Source organism: Anticarsia gemmatalis, chromosome 3 (assembly GCF_050436995.1).
Source record: "Anticarsia gemmatalis isolate Benzon Research Colony breed Stoneville strain chromosome 3, ilAntGemm2 primary, whole genome shotgun sequence".
Taxonomy (NCBI): domain Eukaryota; kingdom Metazoa; phylum Arthropoda; class Insecta; order Lepidoptera; family Erebidae; genus Anticarsia; species Anticarsia gemmatalis.
The window spans coordinates 1636183-1656727 of NC_134747.1; the positions used below are offsets into that span (position 1 = coordinate 1636183).

The 20545-nt window shown below is 35.2% G+C and overlaps 1 protein-coding gene across 2 annotated transcripts in view; it reads left to right on the plus strand.

The window, feature by feature from the left end:
• Dyrk2 (Dual-specificity tyrosine phosphorylation-regulated kinase 2) overlaps positions 1 to 20545 on the plus strand; it is an 89031-nt gene that overhangs the window by 54777 nt on the left and 13709 nt on the right. For both annotated transcript variants that reach the window (XM_076135768.1, XM_076135767.1), the window contains exons 3-8: positions 3016 to 3179; positions 4812 to 5089; positions 5584 to 5722; positions 6316 to 6487; positions 10325 to 10468; positions 11548 to 11677. In XM_076135768.1, coding sequence (XP_075991883.1) covers positions 3016 to 3179; positions 4812 to 5089; positions 5584 to 5722; positions 6316 to 6487; positions 10325 to 10468; positions 11548 to 11677 — 1027 coding nt within the window. The remainder of the gene's footprint in view (positions 1 to 3015; positions 3180 to 4811; positions 5090 to 5583; positions 5723 to 6315; positions 6488 to 10324; positions 10469 to 11547; positions 11678 to 20545) is intronic.

Genomic DNA, 20545 nt, shown 5'->3' on the forward strand with positions numbered 1-20545 from the left:
TGTTAAACCATTGCGGTTTCCTGTGAGTGGAAATACATAATAATATTGTCTAAACATTCGAGTTAATTCACCAATTTGAGCGCAAGTTTTAACGCTGACTTCTCCATAGTTACATAACGTTATTGGAGGTATTATTTGGACAGACATTAATTATTAAAATAAACAAATAAAATAAATGTAATTCGTTGATGTCCCACTGCTGGGCAAGGGTTTCCTCCTGTAACGAGGGAGGAGTTAAGCCTTCAGTTCACCATGCTGGCCAAATGCGGGTTGGGAAATTTGCATACCTTCAACAACTGTTCTAAGGAACTCCCAGGCATGCAAAGTATGCATTATGTTTTCTTTCACCGTTGGATTGCATGTGATAATTATTTCTAATAGACACATAACTTCGAAAAAGTCATTGGTGTGAAGCTTCGTATACAAACCTTCGTCTCCTTGCGTGGGCGGCGCAACTTAAACCACTCGGCTATCACTGTTCTTTACAAACTACGTAGATATTTTTCAGAGTCACGTCAATTTTCCAAAAAATCTCGAGACCGTAGTAACTAAGTTGTGTTCAATAGAATCATCGCTAAATGTGTTCCACCGGTTTTGAACTATACTTAACTCAATCAAGTTTCAGTAAGTGCCTCTTACAAGTTGAACATGTTTGGACGTTTTATGTAGTTAGGTTAAATCTTTTGTTAGTAGGTTAGCGTCGGCCAATATTTGATTCTTTACAAGTTTTTTCTTTTATTAAGGTGGATTATTGATATCAAATGTCTTAATTAATTACATTTGATATTTTTTTTCAACCATCCACACAAAATCGACAAAAAACCAGCTTAGTTTTATATAGTTTTATTAGTAGCATAGATTAGCCTAATAATAGCCTAATTAACATGAATATAATAAAAAAATACTGTCAAACAATGAGGCCTTTGCCTGACAGAATTTAATTTTCAAATTAATACTTTCCTAAAGGGTCTTACATTTTTAGAATTAGTTTTTATATTAATTTTTTATAACATAACAGGTCACTGAAGAGGTTGACAACTGTAAAGCGATGCAATTTAACAAACGAATGATAAACATTAAGATTACTGATAATTTTCTGACACACAGAACATGAAAAATAACTTTATCTGAAAAGTGAAAAAGTGAATTTATCTTAAATCCTAATATTATTCACTTTTCTACGAAAAAAATATAATCCTCTCCGTCAAAGAGTCTTCAGTGAACTCGTGACTATTGAAATTTGAAGTCGATGCGTCTTTTATACCAGCTCGGTGACATTTGAACGAGCTTTATGAAAGGGCACCCGTGAACTGACTGTAAGGTACTGCATTACTACAGCTTGACTGAATAGTGGAGTTTTTATCTACTGACAACGATTCGTGTTATGATTCAGTAATTTTAGTTTTGAGTTAGTTTTGTAAGTGTTAAGGTTTGACTTAAATAGATTTTGATAGTTTTGCTACGTACACGTTTAATACTGGAAGTTTAAAAATATATATTGCTGACATTCTGCAGTACATTCTTAGTAATTCTTAGTTCGTTTTTTGGAGTGTTACATTGACATGAATTTCATCGAACAGGGTCGGAATTGTGATAGGTCATGTGTAGGCAACAACAGCGGCGATTTCATTCCTCAGATTGAATTCTAATAACTTATAGTTAACAAAAGATAAACACATTCAGTACCGTAAATAATAATAGGCCCTAAAATTCATATCAATCATACCATTTGACTAAAATACTGAACTACTTAACTAAAACCTGAAACTTAAACCACAAAATTAAAAGAAAAACTCAACGTGTACTAAGAACATGTGATCATAATATCTCAGCTTACAAAATTAAAAGAAAACGAACAACATTTAATAGAGACAAGCATACGGATATGATGTAACGATGCGACGGCACCAAAGTTTTTGGGTCAAGTGTAGGCGACACTAACACGAAACTTTCAGTAGGAATAACAAAGTTCTGTCGCAACTTGACGTGGCTCACGACACCGGAATACAGCAGGTGATTGAAGAAGATTTAATACAATATGCAGTTGTCAGTTCTCGGGAAAGTACTTTTTAAATGCAACTGTCGTTATTTGGTATAGAGACTTGACATTTTTTGGAGGTCGACTTACGATATGAAATACTAGGAACTTGTATATCAATTATACCTACTAGGTACTTATTATCATAACAATATAACAGAGAAGTGAATGGATAATGACATAAACATAGGTAGAAATAGTTAAACTGTCATGATATGTTACTCAAAAATTAAATGGGACTAAACAGTAGATAGAAGAAGACATGAAATAGAAGGCTTGAGTTGGATACGCTATCTTCTTCTTCGACTTTTAATTCTCTAAAGCGTTAGTCTTTTTAATTAGGGTCTAAAAACATAACACAGATGAAAAAAACAGCTAAACAGTCTCTCACAGTCGACGTCATTTATCAAAAGAACCTCAAATAAAACTACACAAAATGTGGATGGACAACACGCGACGCGAGCACCCGTCACTGCACTTAACAACGTCAGAGCATCTTTCACGAAAGTGATGGATAGCCAACTAGGTCATTGCCAGACACCCTGCAGAACTATGCAGTACATAGCAGTTTTAACGGACATTCAGTAATGGTTCAGGGTTACATGTAATGAGCTGAAAGTGCTTCCTCAAATTGAGTTAGTTCACTGGAACCACTTTCCTGGTCATTGGATTATTTTGGACGTAAATCTAGCGTTTTCAACAAACGTGGTTTGTAAGTGTAGTAAATGTCTGCTGCTTATTTTATTTTACTTATTTTAGTTTTATGGTTTACCCGTTGTTATTTTTTTTCAATGACTATACTTTACCCGTTATTTGTAAGGTTGTTTAGCACATCGTCTAACAGATTTGCATCGGTCTGAGCATCAAAGTATTTTGAAAACATTTATATCATTTTCAACGAAGCAATAGATTTAAGGAATTCCATCGATCAATTCGTTCCCACAATAGCTGATAATAATGTTTGACGTCTTTTACAGAAGCGTTGAAGCTGTACGGCGAGAGACTCTCAGAATGGGAGAGGAACGAGATCAGGAAGTACCCGGAGGTGTGGTTTCTGGGTCTGGAGGCCAGCAAGGTCCAGGCTAGATCCAACCTGCCCAATAACTGCGGCTTCGACGACGAGAACGGTAGTTATAACAAGGTGAGGAATATTTTTTTAACAAGGGTGATTTGGTATATGATCAGTGATTGATGAAAGTAAAAAATAATCAATTCTTATAAAACGATTTAACGTTATTACCATGTAACAACTACTGCGTATTACGACTACTTCATTCGACAAAATTATTGTACTATTAAAATGTAGCATTGTATTTTAAAACTGACCTTTCTCCTGAATTACTTAAAGTTTAATGAATACTCAAAAACGTATCTGTACTTGATTAAAATACCGAAAATCCAGCTAAAAAGAGAAAACCTTAAAAGAATATAAATTGAAAAGTATTTTACACGAAAAAAATTAGCCTTAAAAACCCTACCTGCCGAGTTTTATTGAAACAGTAAAACGAGGAGTAAAAAAAATTACTTTGGCTGAATGCTAAGTAGATGTCGAGAATAAAATTGAAAGAACGATATTATCCCAAATTAATTGGGCGAGGGCTAAGCGTAAATTATATTCCAATGATTTTTTAGAGCATAAAATATTGTGGAGGGTTCGTAGGCTGGCTCCGGAGAGATTCATGACCTGAATTTTATATTCTCTGGTATCGAGCTACCTGAATTCTCATTTGGCTTTCAAAATTCATGTGTGGTTACCTTAGGATTTAAAGGAATACGTAAGTATTGGGTATCGAGTTTTACGTTTGCTGGTTGATCGAAACATTTCAGGTTTATGTCTGGATAGGGAATAGGAATCTTATCAAGTTTTAAGTCAATTTATTGGTTCTAGATCTAATCGTTTACATTTACTTATTTTTTTGTATTTAGTATTGGATTAGGCTTTTATTTCCCATCTCTCTTGATAGTGAGTGACAATGAAGACGAGGATGTTACATATCCTATCTGAGGAACACCCATTAATGTTGCTCTTTATCCTTCAAAATATACAAGCGGATTAATTTCAGTTTTAATAAATACCAATAAACAAAACGTCTGTTTTAATTTCTGTTTGTTAGTAGAAATCAAATATTCTGTCAAAATTCAAGCAAAGAGACATGGCTTCTAAATTAATTCTACCTTATATTTTAGACCCTTTGCTTGTACCCATTTGCGCTGACAGATACAAGTTATTTCAATTAAACTAAATTTGGAATGTCTTAATTGGGTCCGAAATATTATTACGGTATGATTTGACAAGGATTCAACTTTTAAGTTACTTGGCCTGGATCACTGTAAATGGTTGGTTCATAAGATATAATGACATGGAACGTTCGCACCTACTAAGATACGAAGCTTAAGAAATCAGACCCTTTATTGAAAATTCTTGTAACTTACCTAACTGGAGATACCGCTCGTGTAAGGGTCGGTTAATATTTGACGTAAAATGCGCCGCGTATTATCGGCAGCGTAACGTTAAGAACAGAGAAATACATATTAACACCTTCACCTTTACACATTTAATTTACTGATAATGCGTTGATGCAAAGACTAAACTTTGTAACATCTTCAGTTAAATGTGACCCGACCCTAATTGCAACACAGTGATAAAATAATATATATCCCTTTTGTATATCCTAACAATTCTTTAGAATCGTTGTTAACGTACTCCAAACCTCGACCATCAGACCGTGAATGGATCCCATGTTAAACAATACCTCTTTTTTCTCATTGACAGCAAATCCATGACCACATAGCCTACAGGTACGAGATCCTTGAAGTAATCGGCAAGGGTTCCTTCGGCCAAGTCATCAGGGCGCACGACCACCGCACCGGCAACCAAGTGGCCATCAAGATCATACGCAACAAGAAGCGCTTCCACCACCAGGCCCTCGTCGAAGTCAGGGTCCTCGACCATCTCCGCCTGAAGGACAAAGACCAGTCGCACAACGTTATCCATATGCTGGATTATTTCTACTTTAGAAACCATTTGTGCATCAGTTTTGAACTTATGAGGTAGGTTTTGCTTTGGTTTTTTATATCATCATTTTTACCTATCATAAGCATCATTACGTATGCAGTCTTTTAAGCACTTTACCTATGTTTTACCAGGTTTTGTTGCATATATTACTGAATATATTCGAAATATTTTAGGTACCAAACTTCTGGTTACTACTTAAAAGATTTTAACAGTTTAATGGAAAAATTCTCAGCCTCATTCGACCCCTTTGTTAATTGCTGGGGGAATCCCTTCGGATTTTCCTGGGGGGAGGGGGGGAATTCCCGTCTATGTGTCATTAATAAATCAACCCGGTAGCTGACCATCTGTTGCTTGGGTGGAAAGTCTTTGGAACCTTTAAATCCTATCTTGTGGCCTGATACGACCCTGAAGCCTTCATGCCAGCACTACTATTAAAAATCTGTAAATTGAAAGTAAACGTAACACAGTAATAAAACATAATGTAATAGGTTTGTTTGTTCATGGAACTTAATTAATTATTTCCTTTCAGTATCAACTTATACGAACTCATAAAAAAGAACAACTACCAAGGCTTCAGCTTGAGTTTGATCAGGCGGTTCGCAAGCTCTCTACTACGATGCCTACGATTGTTGGAGGCAGAGAACATCATACACTGTGACTTGAAACCGGTGAGTATTATGTCGGCGACTGTATTATATATTCCGATTGTTATATCGTATTATTTAATCATCTGCAATAGACGTATTCAGGCCAATGATGATGATGATATCTTATTAGACCATATTAAGTCCCTAACCCGCACTTGACCAGCGTGGTAGACTCAAGGCCTAACTCTGTCCTCGTTTGGGAGGAGACACTTGCTCAGCTGTGGTACAGTAAGGGGTTAAAAAAAAAACTATATTAGGGACACATCTTGAATCCAAAACTACTGAAACTAAGTTTTCCGTACTTCATTCAGTCATTTGAAATTCAATATCAAATTTCATCTGCTGAACTCTTTCGTCTAGCAAAGGATAAGACGAAATATAATTGTTCAAGCTGCTCGAATGCCATTGACAGGGCTTAATGACTGTTATCTTAATTGACAACAACTGGTACAGACTTTAAATAAGCTCTCCGAAGCACGAATATGATCAGTTTAGTTTCTGCTCCAAATATAGTGGTGACGCACATCTTCTTTGACTGCCATAAGCACTAAAGAACTATATAATACATAACCTTTTGTAAGAAACAAAATTAATTCATTTTCCTAATTTTCCAGGAGAACATCCTACTCAAGGCGCGAGGCAGCTCCTCCATCAAGGTGATAGACTTCGGCAGCTCGTGCTACACGCACGCGCGGGTGTACACCTACATACAGTCGCGGTTCTACCGGAGTCCTGAGGTCATACTCGGCCTGCAGTACGGCACGCCCATTGACATGTGGAGTATGGGTAAGTGTCACTTGACATCTATACTGATATTATAAAGCCGAAGAGTTTGTTTGTTTGTTTGAACGCGCTAATCTCAGGAACTACTGCTCCGATTTCAAAAATTCTTTCAGTGTTAGATCTTCAGCCTTCCTCAATAAACGGGATTATCGAGGAAGGCTTTAGGCTAAATATCATCACGCTACGACCAATAGGAGCAGAGAACCAGTAAAAAATGTTACAAAAACGGGGAAAATTATGACCCAATCTCGTTCCATGAAAGTATATTTGGACCAAAAAACATCAACGATCACCACAAATTTTCGTTTCCAGGAATTATTTTTATATCTGCACGCCATTTTTTCCTGAACAAGAGAGCTTTCCGTTTTGGGTTCATGTCAATACGTAACACGAAAAAATCTGAAAAATAAGTAAACAATGTTTTCGTGAATGCAATAGTCGATAATATAATTAACGATGCTGATAAATAAAACGCAAGGAGTATTAAACTCCAATAGTTACAATACTACATACTTTATCTGCAAGTATATTGATATTATTTATGTTGTCTTAGCATTAATGTAAAATTGTATAATATTTTCTTTTCATATTATGTACACATGCTTCAACAACTAGGTTAAAGACTCTTACGTATTCACAACACCATCATCTCAAATAGCCCGATTGCTAATAAAATTAAAATCACTACCGACATTCTTCAAGTAAATTACTTTTTACAAGTAACTGTGTTACATAATTTTAATAACGGCGGTAAACACCATAGCGCAAGATTCCTAAGTAACCGTCGAGAATTACTGAAGTATGTTGCTTGCCGTAAAATTGACATCGTTTTACTGACCGAGTTTATAAACATGTTTGGAGTTAATTATTGGCAAATAATTTAATTCCTTAAGGGAGCTAAAAGCTTAGTTAATAATAATGGCCGCGCGGATCGATCCTTAGGTTAAGCTACGCTTGCAGAGGTTGTTATGTGGATGGGACCATCTTACACATATCGAGTTCCTCCACGTTTCGGAAGGCACGTTAAGTTGTGGGTCCTTGCTGTAATTTATAAAGATCTTTGACAGTCGTCAGAAGCTTGAAAGTCTGACAACAAGTCTGACCGAAGGGTATCGTGCTATATCCCTAGTAAGCAACTCCGTTGTGACGGTCCGATAGGCAGTCCCTCCATGTAAAACACTGGTATCCTGCTGCATTCGGTGAGACTGGAAACCAACTGCAACATAGTTGGAAGAAAGGCTAAGCTGATTTAAGTAGGTCTTTCCTGTGATTCTTTTTCCGTGATTAAAAAAGACGCTAATAAGTACCTATCGAACAAAGCATGATGTTATATCATCTATTTTCTTGCTTGATTTCGCACACTCTTTCCCATAGTCCCAAAGTCCATCTTTCAACATAATTAATAGCTGACCTCTCAAGCCATAATTATGTAGAAAATGTGTCATAAAATAATTGCGATACGTAACCGAAAGAGGTATTGGGGTCTATCAAATTTTAACAAAGGCCTTACGTCACTTACTATAAGTGTTCTTGAATACTTTCCGTGAGCCACTTCTATTATAAAGAAACTATTGACGATGTGTATGAAACTTGTAGATTTTTTGCTTTTCGAGGAGAAGATCGTTTATTTCGACATCATATATTAATATTCAAAAGGCGTGTTGCCTTTTATGTATGTGACGCTTCAAAACTAACAAATTAAATAGAATTAAATGATAGTCAACAATCATCGTCATATCTCAGCCAATTTCCTCAGAAATGGTAATGAATTTATATTAAAACCTTTCTCATTAATTACTCTGCCTATTGGTGAAAGCTGTTTTGTAGTTTGTATGCTTTGCGAAAAAAACAGTCAGTTTAATGTAGCAAAGATTAATTACGTCGCAATCTACGACCCCGAACTTACTCCAAAAGTATTTAAAATTAATTGACAATGTACAGTCGTGTAATCTTTGTCCTTATTTAATGCTTTAGTATGAAAAGAGATAGATATAGTCAATGAATAAGATTGACATGTTACTCTTACTATTAATGAGCTGATTGTATAAGGCTTAGTAGATCGATTAGTCATCTCACTTTCAAAGTATTGCCGAAATGTTTTGGAGTTTTTGATAAATGAAACTTCATTTATGTACGTCTACTCTCTATAGCATATAAGCAATGAATACTGACCTCTTGCCTTACTTAGATAAGCGGTAAAGTACACGATTTTTGGAAGAGTAAGGTAGCTTTTGGGCCACGGACGAAGGTGCCCTAATTCTACGTAGGGCTTTCTTAATCGTCTGTAATAAATGAATAGCACAAAGTTCCGCACAAATACATCACCGTCTTAGCGGTCTTAATAAATTACGTACCTTTTACCTTTATACTGAAATAAGGATCTAGTTAGTGTCTCTTAACCTCGAAGCACCTTATAACAAGGAAAAGCTTCTACAACTTCATTACCAACGAAACATCACAGAACAGTAATTCGAAGACGTAACCAGCAATAAACCTTCCAAAAATGCGTCATAACACAGCACTTTAACACATCAGTAAACGGTTTTACGCGTCATTCGGAACAAAAACTCGTACAACGTAGAAAGTAATGGAAAGGTGACCTCAGTTCGCAGATATCGAAACATAAGAATGTTGTTTTTACGCAACTTATGATGGATCTTACTCGTTACTTTATGTGTGTACACATTGGATCATCTACTTTTGATAGCATTCGCAAATAGCTTGCAAATATACCGAACTCCGAATGCAATTTGCCTAGACATCGAAATTAATTTTTACACAGAGATAGGATTCTCGACCCTTTTCGAATCATCTGCACTACTTTGCGACAAAAACAGCTTTTCTTAAAACAAGGTATAGAGAATTATGAGCTCTTCTCTAAGTAAAAGTATTTTCCTTGTACTAGGGATAAAGATCCGTGCACGGTGCATTGGCTAATGACGTAGTTCAGAATGCAATAAAATTATAGATCTCAGTGAATATTACCGCGATTATACCGGCAAGAACGCAAAAAAATATTGTAAATGCTCACATACATTAAATTAGCGAGCATTCGCTAGAATATTACAACTTAATTCTCTAACGGATACACCCCATAACGTTACGATTGTTGATGCGATGATGCGTGAAGATGGGAAACAGCTCAACGTGGTCGCGTAGGATGTAAGTGCTATGTAACTACTTATTTCAACATTTAAATTGTTTCTGAAGAGCACACATTCCAAAGGATTTCTTTTACGAAATGACAGTGACTAATGTAATATGCGTTGACAAGTTTCACGTAATCTGATAGCTTTGAAGATTATTGTTGTATTAGATAATAACTCTTTTGTTGAAAGTGTTACATACGCAAGTAATACTAGACTTGAAATAGCTTCAACCATTAATAACGTCACGCCTGTTATATCCAAAGGTGTAGGCATATGTGTATGAAATACAACCCGCTTGTCGCCGTTAGTCTCGTGTGAGACCAAACTTCGGGCTGCTATTGAGGCTGAGAAATATTCTGATATAAATTAGAATAGAATATATCAATAGCACTCCTCCCGACCCGGGAATCGATCCCGGGACCTCGTGATCATCAGTCGTATACATTACTAACCTGACCACAAAGACAGTTACGCTTTAATCCGTATAACTAACTGCAGTTATGTCAGTGACCACATTAACCACTTACTTATACACATGTTATAACACCATCATCATTATTTATATATTCAAATTACTAAACTATAATCAAAAAAGGAAACCTTAATTTATTATATCGAGCCTCTAAGGCGTGTCCTCGCATCCGGTCCGCCTTTCGCTTTCGATTTATATTAACAACTGAATTGGTTCCAGGTTGCATCCTTGCGGAACTCCATACTGGGTACCCACTGTTCCCGGGGGAGAATGAGGCAGAACAGCTGGCTTGCATCATGGAACTGCTCGGGCCACCTCCTCCGGACCTTCTCTTGCATGCCACTAGGAAGAGGCTGTTCTTTGGTAAGCGTTTAATATAACTTATGGTGTCAAAGGCTTGCGTAGTTCTTAACCTTTTATTTAATGGGACAATTCACGCTCTAAGAATCACTTTTGTGTCGCGGGGACTTTAACAAATATACAACAAAGGGCACAAAGTATAACTAGACCTAAAACAACTTACTGGGAATCGAACCCACGACCTCCCGAGACACTGTTAGTGGCGTGGCGACTACTTTAAACACTGCGCCGCGGAATCCGTCAAAGTTATTGTTTGTCACTTGTTATGTAATTTTATGAATCTCAATGATATATTATTGAAGTGGGTCTGTAAGGTGTGACTACAGGTACCTGTCAATTGTGGTTTATGCCTTTCATGACTGTCCTATAAGTAGGAATTTTAAAATGGGTTTGGCTAAGCGAGCAATTTTAATAACGTATTATGGAAACAAAGGGTTCGTAGGAAGCCCTTTCAAAGGAATTTTTAATGCCACTACAATGAAGTACAGAATGAATTATTAATTACATTCCTCAAATATAAGATTTGTTATTGACATTTCTAGTTTTCGTTTCTATGTTAATTATAAAGTCAATGATATTAGGAAGTTATTTCATTGTCGAATTAAAATGTAAAATGTCTTTGTAAATAACAAAGACAGGAAGAGATTCTTTCTACATTTTGTAATAAAATAATCGTTAAATTCGGCCTTTGGATACATTTTTTTTCTTCCTCAGTGGAATCTGAAGTATTGTTTTATGGTTTCTATGTAGAATATTATGTCAATAGCTTAAATAGTATTAACCTAGCCTGAATAGTTACTGTGCAATGTTTGTTATTACTATGAAATAATTATGTTAACTATCTAATTACAATAACTTTTCTAGGCTTCTGTTTTCTAAGCACGAGGGGTAGCCAGTAAGCGTGGTCCATTGAGACGTAGTATTTAAAAAAAAAACTATTGTAACGGTGACTTAAAAGCATTGTTTAGAAACTCGTGAAAAATTGCTAAAGAGTTTTTTAACCATTACAGTCATATTTACTCAAGAAATTCTTCGTCTCTTACCTTTCGTTTGTTTACACGGGATTTTGTTCTTGTTTCTAGATTCCAAAGGCTCTCCCCGCAGTGTGACAAACTCCAAAGGTCGTAAGCGGCGGCCTGGCTCCAGAACCCTCGCTGCTGCGGTACGCACTGACGACCCAGCTTTCCTGCACTTCTTGCATAGATGTCTCGAGTAAGTACCAATAGTTTATATCTTTAATATTTAGTATGAGCAATCTACCAGGTAGTGAAGAGATAGGATTATGATATTGGTTGGCGATAGCACCCGAAGACCCGAACTGAGAATAGGCTTATCTTAAAATGTTTTTAAGAGAGCAACGAACCATAATACTTTCTCTAGAACCTGGTGCTATAAATGTACCGTCTGTGTCCCACAAATAAATTAATTATATGTAGAATCGAACCCTCGTCGCAAACATCATCGATTACATTATCGCTATACTTATTATACCTACTCTAGGAATGCTTCACTTTATTAACAAGTAGTGGTTGTAAAATGCTGTTAAAGTCCTTCAATCAAGCACCTGAAGAAAATACTTCCAGTAAAAAATACTCGCTACTAATTTAGGCATCGATAATTATATTAAATAATCATTGTATAATATTTACAAGTTCATGAATTATTAAACAATTTGTAGTTATCTAATTTGATGTCAATGTAAAACAAATTCGTAACATAGTATTACAACTATTACTACACAAGTAAGATAACTCACGTTACTGTTACGTTACTACATCATTCATGACTGTTCTCATTTGCATTTTATGAATGATGTTGGTACCTACTTGTTCTGTAATAAGTATGTGTGTTGTGATTTATGATTTTACAAGTTACTTTTTTGATGATTCTATTTTGTAAAGGGTTTTGGGATTTTTAAAGTTTCTATAGCGAATACTGCACATTAGATATTAAAAACAGTTTTCCGACCTTTTTTGTTAGTTGTTTTAAAGACTTAAATATAGTAATAGAGATTTAAGCTTTATTTATTGACCATTTCTCTAATCGTGGCACTGTATGAGACACAGAAACATTCACTCATTAAGACCAATATCTAACGGTCATTATATAGGGTAAAGACCCGATGAGCTAGGGGAGGAACAGTACCAAGAAATATAATAAAATACGGGCACTGGCCGTGGTCGCAGTCAGACTGCCACTACGGCTATTGCTTTTGCTAGCTTGTACCGAAACGTTAGGCATTCCAAGGTAAAATGCGTGTTCGCGTTAGTCACCGAAAGTTTTAAAGTTATGAATACCAAGAAATACAACAGAAAAATAAGTATTGCTTCTTATATGCATGCAACGTAACATATCTATGAAAAAGAAGGTTCTACATCATTAATTATCTCTTGCAGCGACAAATAGCTAAAGATTTTCCGAAAAGATAACGTTATCTAGAAACACAATCGTACTATAAACTTTATATGTGTTTTTAATTGTAACTTGTTTAGCATTTAGCTATAAATCTTACAATATCTCCTTTATACATTTACCAGTACATATTGTGAATGTATGGTAATTTCTTAATTACTGAAGGAAAGAAATACAATAGGCTCGTGTTATAGTGTCATTAGCTCGAAGACATATTGGTATAACTTTGTGTGCATGAATATAGCAATAAGTCGTTGCAAAACGCCAAATACAGAAACAACAGCTTACTACAAACAAAGCGTGTTCCGCAAAATATAAGGAACTTACTCTGTAAATTACTCTTAACTAGAGATATATTATAGCAATTGCACCAGTAAGAAGTGAGCCTGCTACATACATTCTCAATTTTATACATTCCATAACATCACGCCTGTTATACCAGAACTACAGCTTCTGAGTATAGAGTTGTACGAAATACACCCACGTTTCGCCATTTGCAGTGTTAGTCCTATGTAATGTTGAGGACACATTACTTCACTCTCCATTGAGAAATATTATAATCTGAATTAGACCAGTAGTATTTTATCCGCCATGACAATCATACCCGAGACCTCATGATACGCAGTCGAATACACTATCGACCAAACCACAGAGTCAATCACTCAATTTAAAATTGAGTTCATTTCCATACAACATAACCAAATCAAAAGTGAAAACGGCAGAATACCAACCCAATAACCTTCCGTAAAGAAGTGAACTATTGAAGCAAACTCGGACGCATTATGAATAAGTGGCGGTATTGTGAAGCATTGTGGAGTGTTCCCACACGACTGCTCTGTACACGAAGTTAATACGAGCGATGGGAAAGCAGATGATTCTTGATCACGCTTACGTAATACTCACGACGTTGGAAGCTATATTTAGCCGTGCTTGGTATAAGAATCAAGTGATGCACAGTAGTTGTTGTAGATTAAATACCAAATATTTGATGGGCTTATTTCACATGATAAAAGTTTTTGTGAGGTAGATAGGGACTAGGCTTCTATTTAGAGCTATTACTATCACTGTCACATGTTTAGTTAGGCAGATTGCCATATACACTTTAAGTTTGTCAACAGTTTAGACACAACAGATTGGACTAGGCTACTTACGGTGACGTGTTTACAACGTAAAAGCTCACTACTGTTTTCTGTATAATAGTTGATATAGTGATGGGTAAATAAATAACAAAATATATAACATCATTATTTGTGTTCGGAAGGTTTGATTAAACGCCTCCGTACTTCGGAAGGCATAAAAATGTCGGTCGGTAGTTGACTTATGCATCGCTTCAAAGTGCGTTTGTGGTTACGTTACCATCATCATTCAAGTCTGGTTGCTCTTATTTGCATTTTATGATGTGTGTATTAACATGTGTTGAGATATTTATATATGTTAATGTTCGAACTTACTAGTGGTTTAGTAATTTCATTTCATACTTACTTAGGTCAAGGGGGTCAAAACCCTTCAGGCGAAAGATGTCCATGATTATCTTACAAATATTTGTATATAGATTACGTGATAAAACTAAGTTCATTTAAAAATAAATATGATGCCATACATTCACTATAATCGTTGTGCTCTTTGTGTATACTAAAATAAACATTGCTTCTTTTTATAACATCCGATATTATTTTCAAAGACTAGGTTATTGACAATTTGGTAATAAATAACTAGGTAAATAGGTCCAATGTTGTTTGTTATTAAATATTATTTCTACCAATTTCGTTACAGTAAGTGCTTTAATAGATTATAATCTTATTTTGTATATCTCATAATATCTGATTACACGGATATAATTTTGATTATATTTTTATTAACTATGTCAGGTCGTGATGTAAAAAAGCATAGCGAATAGTGTCAGATTTCGAAAACTTTGTATTTTTATTCATAAAGCCTAGATTTGGAAGTAAACCCTGTGCTATATTTTTTTATTACTGCAATTTTGTAATTATTACGAAAAGCTTACAGATCTACGACAAAAAAAATGTTATCGATCAATTTAGTAACTATTTAACAAGCATTTGACATTGAATTAAGCACGAACCTAAAAGAATTATGATCATGATGCAGTCTATTTTTTTTACCGGTCCTTAATCAGAGAGATACAAGACTCGCTTAAAACATTCGTGCCTCAGAGTTCAGCGATATAGGCGAATACCTCCGAAGGTTCTCCAATGACTTTGCATAGTTTAATATAAACATTACAATTTTAAGCGCATAAAAGAAACTTCACATATGCAAAAGATCACCAACTGAACTCGTAAATAACGATATAAATTATATCAATCGACGCGAATTCCTAATACAGCTCACGCAATTCTTATTCATAAGAACACTATCTATGTTAATAAGTTACATAAGGCAAAATGACATCCTCAAAATTTCTTTATCACCAGTTTGTAGCAGATCTTGGCATTTTTAGCAAATATTACGCAACATTGCCATCAAATGTATGCAGAATTTTAGAAGATATTCTATTTCCTAGCATGGCGTGCACGGTTTCTAATTTATATAACGCATCTGTGTTTATAGAAAGTAAACGGAGACTTGTTTCTTTTTCAATATTGTGGTCTGATCAGTTATAGTTAATGTGACCATTACTAGTGGGACAAACTACAGATATCTGCTGCACTGCACTGTAAAAAGCTGGAACACTAATGACCGAAAAAATTGCTCATAACTTGTCCCACCATTCATTCCCCTGAAAGCGGAGTGAGGCCAACTCAAAGTGCGGCATAGTTACCTAAAGATAGACGTACAGTCGAATGCAGAGATATTCCTCATCTTGACGTATATACAGACAGAAAATCTTTTGAGAATCACTTCAATACTGATATTTCTGCAATCGGCTGATCTCTACCTGATGCGGGTTATATTACCTAGAGCGGACCATAGTTACCAATAGTGGGACTCACGGCCAAATGCAGAAATATACCTAAACTTTCGGTTAAGAAAAATATGCTTGTTAGTTCTTTAGAACAGTTTTTGATGCATTTGCAAACTACGCTGGCCGAGTGCGGTGGTGGACTCAAGACCTAACCCCTCCCTCATTCCGGGAGGATACCGTTGCCCAGCAATGGAAGAATAATGGATTCGATTGTTTAATTTTAGACATAGCCTAAAAGCGGGACAATTCCACTCAAAATAGAAAGTATGGCCACTTTACTTATAGTTGAACTTTTATCAGATCTTTGCTTTTCTTCCCTTCCTTATTAAACGTGTGCGTTTCCTCTTACATTTCCTTGTACGTGGCTTTTAGTTAGTACTAAGTGCATTTCTATTGCTTCCTTTTTCATATAACATTTATTTGATTACGTTGATATAAAATTATTTAACGTTTTATAATACGCTACAGCGGTTTATATGGCTATATTTTTATACAATACTTAACGTAAATTACAAATGTTATTTATGAATTTGTGATACATTTAAAGTGGCCAGTGTAATTTTATATGGTTAAGGAATCAATTGAATGCATAATAATTAATCAAATAAATTTTATTACGTTGATAACTCTTTTTTTAATTTGGTTTGCTATTACTAATATATATTTATGCATGTCTAATTACATGCGTAGTTTATCTAGGTGTAAATATGTCGAACTAAATTAAAGAAAAGTAGTCATTTTAAATACAATATTTAAAGGAAATATGATACTTTTGCATCACGGATAGACGTGTGTGACACATCATTCCTTTCCAAGTAGAAGATCGTGACATGCTAATAGCTATCCATTTAAGACTTTCTGTCAATATTGCTAAACATTACTCATTGTATTACTTATTGTTTTATTTATTATGAACTTAATATACAAATTTGTATAAAGGCGGACTTAATGCCAGGGGCATTTTGTGCCAGTCTACCTTAGGGTGATGCAGAGATAATTACCTCATATTTACAATCCTTTAAAACTGGTTAAGTCAACCATATATACCCAAATAAATACATATACGTATGTGGGTAATACTACTGATATAATATCACACCTGATTTACACAAAATTGAAGTCACAGCTGTATGATATACACCTAGTTTTCGCCATTAGCAAATAAGTCCCATGTAATAGGGGCGACCCATTTACCGGGCAAGTTACAAAACTCCGGGCTTATATTAAGAAATATTTCAATATAAATTAGAAATGACTGATAGCACTTTGCCCAACATGGGACTTGACACCTCAAGATTAGCAGTCGGATACACTACCGACCGCGCCACAGAGGCAGCCAAAATAAATAGTTCAAACAAAACTATAACAACTGTTTCTATTACCACAACCTCGCTAATTTGTAACGATCTAACAATGATCTACACAAATACTCATATTTCACGCTAGAAACCAACCAAGTACGAACACAAAAGAAGACAAACATCAAATTAGCCACCACACGTGTAAAATTATTTAATTTGCGTAACAAATATGACATTGTAGACACAGATACATATATTAGACTTTACATTCCTAAGAATAAGGTTGAAAATGAAGATGTATTGGGTAAAGATAGTGTTAGCAATAAAAGCGGAACTTTCTCTGCAAGTTCACACCTATTTGTGGATTCTTAGACTCAAGAGCTACACGGAATGGGAAGCGACGTTTTGTAGATGAATCTGTTCATCTTAAGAAAGGCGTTGGTTCGTGATTTCGGTACTGTTGACAATAGCGATATTTATGCAGTAGAATAGGCATTTAAAATTACGATCACGAAAGGGTATTGAAGACATGGACATAATGGGTCTTTGTTTATTATTGAACGGCTAAAAGATTATTTCATTCAATGTGAGATGAATACCGTAAAGACTATTGTTTACAGTCGATTGTGTTATGAATCTACCGATTGACTTGTACACGTATTACGATCTCAGATGACAACTAGTTTAAGTCAAATTGATGATCACTATTTAGTATATTGCTGTTTTGATATAATGTGTTCATCACTACAATCTAAGGGAGAAAACAATATACAGCATAATGGCATTAAAATAGTGGTCAACTGAGATACGTCAGCTTTATGATTCAACTATTCAAAATACTATTCAGGAACAAACGGCTATATCAAGCTTCAGTTATTTCCAGAAAAAAAACAGAAAGAATATTAGCAAACTTTTGTTGAAGACGAAGTATCAAGTCTTTCAAATATTAAAGTCTGTAAGAAAAGGAAACCAAAGCAGCATCATTGTATAATAACTATATCAAACAAATCTGACGGTACAAAAATGCAGTTATCAGCGTATTCTCATCTGTTATGTCGTAGTGTAGTGGTTGTAAAAACCGCGATGGTTGTGGTGATAACCCGGGAACCTATCACAACGTACTTGTGTCGTCATAGCGAGGTCTTAGTGCTAAGACGTTGCTACATGCTTGGGACTGATGTGTAGTAATGATAAGAGTGACATGTACTGTTTTACAATGTTGAATTTTTCTAGTTTTTGATATCGTTTCTTGCACTCTTAATTCCTCTATCCCTAAATCTTCTTATTAGCACCGGGTCCCCTCCGTGACTAGTGCCGTATAAAATGAATTAAAGCAATGTCTACTAAAAAGTACTATCTAATATCTTATTGTAAAGCGATTGTCTCCTTTCATTCCTGGCACATGTCTGATGACGATGATGTCTGGCGATTGACCGTATATTAATATAAGGTAAATCCTTTAATAATGTATGGATGTAAATGAAGCAAAGGAAGTTATGCACCAAGTAGCGTGTCTCTGCTTACCCTTGGGAAAAAGGGCGTGATTTATGTATGTATTTTATGTATGTATCTCTAAATAACAGTCTGATATAAGTCTTCTGTGAATTTAGTTAGTGATTGTTTTAATGTGAATGATATTGATGACACTTCCCTGCAAAAACATCACGGAAATCGTAAATACGATTAACACGCCTATTCCACACATCACGATCAATAGTCACATAATCGTTTATACATTTGTAAACTTTCGCCTTCAATTCACTAACGATCGCAAAGTCCTTCAGAACCGAATACGTCACAAAACCAGTTTGCAGAGTTCATGCCCCGGGCCTCAGTTGACGGTCGGTTAAGAACATTTCGCATTGTTGACCTTTCGCCCGTGAGAGCGGTGAAAGCTTAGGACGGCAAATACTACTCGTTATATGCGAGTATGTGATAGAATGTTCAATGGGATTATAGGTTTGGAATTTTGTTAGATGACCTTAATTGAATTATGCTGGGATAGAAGATGTTATTGAAAAGAATCGATTGTGTTTTTTTTTCTTTAAATAATTATTTTAGGGTACATTACCGAGATACAAATTACCGCTATAATTTATCTTTTCAACAGCGTTTAAGTGAATAGACAAACTACCGCTTATTGTGTCTCAGAAAAAGGGGATCAGTAAATTAAGTTAAGGGGCTGTCTTCCTGATAAAAATTACGAATACAATTGTCGGTTCTCCGTTAGTAATTCTATATTTTTTAAAATAATAATGGCTTTTATCTATACTTTTTTGTCAATATTTTAAGTATTTTGTACTTAAATTCTATCAAAATAACTTATCGATGGGCAAATAAAGATTGAATAAAATTATAATTGAATTGAAAAACTGCTGAGGTATTCAAAACAAAACCATTCATTAATAAACAATTAATGGCGTGACCTCTGCCTTCGGCGTCATTTCCACGTAATAATTGATACTTTGTACCATACTCGCCATGAACCGAGGTTACATAACAATACTACATAACAACATAATGAATATTATAAAAAGAAAAGTTTATCACATCGCTAAGAATTCACATAAAAATATAACTTTCGCTACGGAACCGATTAGATTTTGTCTTATGGTGCAATCGTGAAGGTATTTTTGTGGAGCAACAAAAAATAATATGTTAACATTCTTTAACTTTTGTTAAAACTTGTAACTAGTTAGTTGTTGAATTTGATCCGAATAATAATGATGCCACTGCCAATCAAAATAATAGCGAACTAATTATTTAATGTGCCCTGGCAACAGGCATGGTAGTAACAGTGATCGCAAAATGCGGTTGCATTACATACCCCTTTCTACACCAAGTAAAACATACGTGATGTTATTGTACAATACATATATAACCTTTTGCTATAAACTGCTTCAATTCGAAAATATCGTTCTACAAATAACTAAAATGTTAATAATACTATTAGTTCAAAACCTGAGTAGAAATTTGGCGACTCCGTCTAATAAAAGCAATATTGTCAATATTTATTGCATACAAAAATGAAGTTATGAATTTTTATTGCTATTTAAATCATAACAAGCCGTTATGAATTTTTATCTTTCTGTTTTGATAAGCGTAAGGGATTTCTCTCTATCTTCCATGGTATGAATCTCATATGGTAGTAGAATCAGCCTTCCCAATCTTCCTCCTCCACTTCGCTCTATTGCTGCTCTCTGTATTGCTCTTGTGTCGCGGGGACATTTACAATCATGCAAACAACGGACACAAAGTACAACCAGACCTGAAGCAATTATTTGTGGATCGCACAAATATTTGTCCCGTGTGGGAATCAATCCCACGACCTCGACCTAAACCACTGCGCCATAGAGGTGGTCAACTCACACTCATCCATACCTATATTTTTGCAGTTTCCATAAAGTTTTCCATATTATTATAACTATATAATAATAT